Raw genomic sequence first — 4,738 nt, 5'->3', positions numbered from 1 at the left:
CTCCACCAGTAACTGCTAGTGAAAAAAGATTTTAAAAAGTAAGATGTTGCATGACAAACCATTCATTATAAACAGTGTTCTCCAGTGCTAGCCATGCTACCTCAATGCTAGCTGTGTTTCTGACTCATTTCATGACTTGTATGGATTAAACAAAGTCGATTTCTACGACAGTGTCAGGATCGGTCATGTCAAACCTAGGAATAATTGCCTGTGAATTGTCACTACGAGTAATCAAATATTTTTTTCAAGAAGTACATTACTGTATAACCTAAATAAGGTTTCTAAACATTTCTATTAGGGATTACAGGGACCTAGTCATTCATGATGCAGGTTTTGCTTTCCTTGCCATGTGACCTCAAAAAAGGAAGAGACATTGGAAATGGTACTCCCAGTTCCTGGGACAGATACATTATTTTTGCAAGATAAATACATTTCAATTCAGTGTATTTTATCCCTTAAAATACTATCTTTTGTTGAAGAAATAAGACACACGGATGTGTTTTTTTAGATTTATTTATTTATTTATTGTTTTTTGCTTGATGAATTTGACCTGTAATATCCTAAATTATCTGTTAAAAAATAAATTAAAACAATCCTCAGACAGCAACAATGGCTTTGCCAATGTTGTCTCCATCCAGCATCCCCATAAAAGCAGCTGGCATGTTTTCAAAGCCCTTGGTGATGTGCTCCCGACATTGCAGTTTTCCCTGTAGAAGCAAAGTGCATCTCTGAAAATAAAACTCAAACAAAATCTCCTGATGACATTGCATATCAGGACATTCTCACCTGTTTGCACCACGCCATTAGTCTCTTCAGGCTTTCAGCATCTTTGTGTTTCCATCTGGTGTCCTGGAAACCTTCAATCTTCAGTTGTTTGTGGTTTATAGTCATATGTGGGAATATTCCTTTGAAAAGGTCAAAATACAGTGAAACAATGACAAAAAAACACAAACATTATGCAGCAAAAACCACAGTGTCTCTTTTTTTAAGGCATGAGTTTATATTTAATAATATCCGCAAGATTATAACATAGAAAAGAGTGGATCCAGGTACTAACCTATCTGTGGTGTTGAATCATTGTATATGGAGATGCTACCACACACAGCTACTCTTCCAAAGTTCTTCATTTGTTGAAAAGCCACATTTGAAAAATGTCCTCCAACCTAAAAGTGAAATCTGGAGTGTACAGACCATTAAGAGGCAAAAAGGTTTCATTTTACTGACTACTTACATTTTCAAAGAAGCAGTCGTATCCATCAGGAGAAGCCTTCCTCAGAGCCTCCTCCAGGGAAGAGACAGTTTTGTAGTTGAAGGTTTCATCAAACCCCAACTCCTTCAGAAACGCCACTTTTGCCTCCGATCCTGCTGAACCCACCACCTTACAGCCCTTGATTTTGGCAATCTGTCCCACCACAGAGCCCACGGCTCCTGCTGCAGCATTCACCAGCAGAGTTTCCCCTGCCTTCGGGTCCAAAACTTCTTCTACCCCATACAGAGCAGTCAGGCTGCAGACACCAAAAATGAGAGACTCACCTTTTTGTGGAAGAGTTCTGTTCAGAACATCCTTAAAGAGACACTTTTACATCAAACAAACCACTTTGCAGACATTCAGCTGTACTCGTCTTACCCTGGCATGCCGATAGCTCCCAGTGCCAGTGACAGAGAGACATCTTTAGGCCAGTCAGCCATGACAGGAGTGAGGTCCTTCCCATCTGAGATGGAGTGGGTTGTCCAACCACAAGAACTCACCACATGGCTTCCCACGGGAAAGGCGGAGTTTTTACTTTGGATCACCCTTTTGAAAATTGTAAACCCGTTCAGTCTTGTGTCTCTTTTTTCAAGTCTCATGTTGCACACATATTCATTAAACATGACATTGCATCAAGTCTTAACACTTGTGTAAAATGTACTTTTTCTTACTTTGCCACTTGAGTTCCAATCATGACATCTCCTTCTTTCATGTACATCTTACTGAACAGCCTAGCGAGATAATCAGCAGGTGTTTTGTTAAATGACTGAGTCCATTTTTAAGCCATGTTTTATTACCGGTACTCTTTTCTTCTCAACCCACCTTATGTATGGATCCACACTAAGAAATACTGCCTCCAGCAGGACCTCTGAAACAAAACCAAGTAACCTATTTAACATTTGCCACAAAAAACAAAGTTCTTAATATATATGGCATTTAAAATATTGTCTCGCCTCCATCTTTGGGCTCAGGAAGCTCCTCCACTTTGACACCAAAGTCGCTAGCCTTTGGGAAGCCATCGAAGTGCTTCATCAGAACCCATGACTTAGCCTGGGCCATTATTTTTTCTGTGAGTTAATTATGCAAAATGTATCCAGAAAGAGAAAAAAACAGTGTCACATTTAGCCAATAAAATGCATAAACACTAGTACGTTTGTTTGATATTAAAAAGCAACTGAGTGATAAATTATCTAGTTTTTGTAAATCAAAATAAATTCAGAGAATTTTCTAAAAAATATGCGTAAAATTATACATATAAATCAGGAGGAAAATGTTTTGGATACCAAGTTATCAGAGTTGAAATTCCATTAATAATGCTAATAATAAATAACTCAAACATGCTCAGAGAAGCAACACAGTTTTTTTTTCTTGGAAAAAAAGTCCAAAGCAGGAAGTGTGAGAAATGTATTAATCCATCAGTTTCTCACCTTCAGTTTATCTTGAAAAACGGTGAGAAACAGTTTATTTACCTGACCTGCAGTTTGTTTCTGGAAAGAAACAAGGAAGGATGAGCAAAGAACCTGAAGACTGAACGTGATCCAGGATTTTCAGGTTTTATGTGAGAGCTCTGAGAAAAGTGGGTGGAGAAAAAGATCTGACTAATCCCGAGTGGATGCAGGTTTTACGTGGCGCTGACGCAAGACTGAATAAAATCGCTGAGTGTTGATTTGTGTGCTTACTAATAGTAAGTTTGTAAAACAAGAAGGCAGTTTGACCGCCATAAAGCTGAACAAATAAAGGCTGTGCCACTTCTTTATAACAATGGTGACAGATCTGAACAGGCAAAAACAAGGTGACAGGCTAAAATAAATGAAGCAATTTTCACACGATAACATGAGACAAGAGGTCCAAGTCCAGGCAGTTTCTAAGAAGTGATAATATTTACAAGGTTTGTAGGAATGGAAGCAGCTAGAAAACAAAAAAGCAGAAATTTTAAGAAGTAATCAGAGGTTTCTTATGTTTCTTTGGAGCATGTGGGTTTGTTTTTTAAGACAGAGCTAAAAGACAAAAGATGGTAAATGATTACTGGACAAGTAGAAATTGGATTTTCTGCAGATGAACAAAACATTCCTGAGGGAAGAACATTCAGCAAAGCCAGTGTTCTCACAGTAGTTTACCCCACGATCAGGCTCCAAATTCAAAAGTTACAGATGGTACTGCTGCTGTCAAAAACAGGAAAAACTCATTGAGTGGTTTTCTTTAGGGTCAGTCTTGAGAAAACAATTTATATCTAAAAGAAACGTGGAAAAAGAATTGAGGTTCACAAAAACTTATTTTAACTTTTGGAACAATCCAATTGTCTCTAGTTGTGAATATGCGTGTGTGTGTGTGTGCATGTTTAATTGTGTGGTCCTACAACAGACTGGCAACTTGTCAACATTGTGTCACTGTACAAATCCAGACTGCTTACTTTTTAATAATGACATTGAAATCCAGATAATGTGTCTGCTAGTTTAAAGCTCATACACTGAAAATCTGATGTGGTTTAATATTAAGTTGATGCAATCAAAGTTGCAGAACATTTGACTTTACTTTTTGACTGCTTTTACTGTCTGGGAGGTGTTTCTTTTGGACAGATAAGTGTAAAAAAAGGCTGTTTTTTTTTTCATTTCTGAGATACAAAGCCCTTTAGACTCCATCCACATATACAAAATGACCTTAAAACTTCATATACTTTAGGATTTGTCTGTATGACTTTTCACTTTTGAAGATATGCATTAATCAAAGAAAAACATTATTAACTCTCCCTGGCTACAAAAATTTCAACTCATACCAGTGAAGGGGATCATATCATTGGGCTTTTATTAACTTATTGTGACTTGTCCTTAGCGACTGTCATAATTCTTTAATTTGAAATTATATTGTTTATTAATAAAAAGCTTAATTGGCCAAAAGTTGCTGTATTGTGGTCACAAGTCTTTTTTTTATTACAAAGATTCTGCAATTGTAAAGAGATCAAAGAACTTGTGCAATGCGACCTTTTTTTTTAATTCAGCTCAATCAAAATGGGCCGATTCACCAAGGATGGTATAAGGTGGAATGGTGTGGAGAGAAATGTTTTCTAAAAACATATCTTTAAAGTATTTGATTTCAAAATTGTTTGAATTCAGTTCATTTTAGTTTTTCCTTAAAAATGCATTTGGCAAGACAAATATTTTAGGTTCTACCTCCATATCCTTTTAAATTACTATTTCAAGAGATATAAATTTAAAGCATATTCACTTGTTCTTCAAAATATAAATATCTCCAGCCACATATCCAATGTAAAATTGCACTAAGAGCTTGCAATGTCCTTTCTTATCAATTTTTTTGACCTTTTGTAATTTGTTGGGAAAAGTGCAAATACTGTTCTTTTCTTTATGCTTATTTACTGAAGTAATATTTATTTCATTTGCATTGGCAAACATTTGAAGAACCTTAATCCAGTAAACTAAAGTCATCCTTCCATAAGAGAGGTACCGGTGGGATTTGCTACCACAATGGAGTCAC

At 36.5% G+C, this 4,738-nt stretch overlaps 1 protein-coding gene across 2 annotated transcripts; it reads right to left on the bottom strand.

Annotated features, from left to right (window-relative positions):
- Positions 1 to 499: 499 nt before the first annotated feature.
- Positions 500 to 2,803, bottom strand: LOC111946321 (prostaglandin reductase 1-like). 2 transcript variants are annotated; one of them, XM_023948894.2, is made up of 9 exons: positions 2,719 to 2,803; positions 2,203 to 2,316; positions 2,072 to 2,117; positions 1,921 to 1,980; positions 1,628 to 1,795; positions 1,232 to 1,505; positions 1,058 to 1,163; positions 787 to 905; positions 500 to 707 (listed from the first exon to the last, which is right to left on the bottom strand). In XM_023948894.2, exons 2-9 carry the CDS (start codon positions 2,306 to 2,308, stop codon positions 597 to 599), a joined length of 990 nt encoding a protein of 329 aa, XP_023804662.1. In that variant the 5' UTR covers positions 2,309 to 2,316; positions 2,719 to 2,803; the 3' UTR covers positions 500 to 596. The 2 variants fall into 2 exon arrangements, with proteins under 2 accessions (XP_023804662.1, XP_023804661.1); XM_023948893.2 differs by having other exon boundaries at positions 2,677 to 2,779.
- Positions 2,804 to 4,738: the final 1,935 nt, after the last annotated feature.

This window comes from Oryzias latipes, chromosome 18 (assembly GCF_053564925.1).
Source record: "Oryzias latipes strain Hd-rR chromosome 18, Olatipes_Hd-rR_3.1".
Taxonomy (NCBI): Eukaryota; Metazoa; Chordata; class Actinopteri; order Beloniformes; family Adrianichthyidae; genus Oryzias; species Oryzias latipes.
The sequence above is the reverse complement of the archived record's forward strand: the minus strand, read 5'-3'. Positions and strand labels throughout refer to the sequence as shown.

What these genes read in the sequence shown, in the direction of transcription:
- LOC111946321 (XM_023948894.2), bottom strand. Translation starts at nt 2,308, where the DNA reads ATGGCCCAGGCTAAGTCATGGGTTCTGATGAAGCACTTCGATGGCTTC. An exon ending in TCCTGAGCCCAAAGATGGAG is followed by an intron (nt 2,118 to 2,202) that starts GCGAGACAATAT and finishes GTTTTGTTTCAG; the next exon opens with AGGTCCTGCTGGAGGCAGTA. An exon ending in TAATGGCGTGGTGCAAACAG is followed by an intron (nt 708 to 786) that starts GTGAGAATGTCC and finishes TTGCTTCTACAG; the next exon opens with GGAAAACTGCAATGTCGGGA.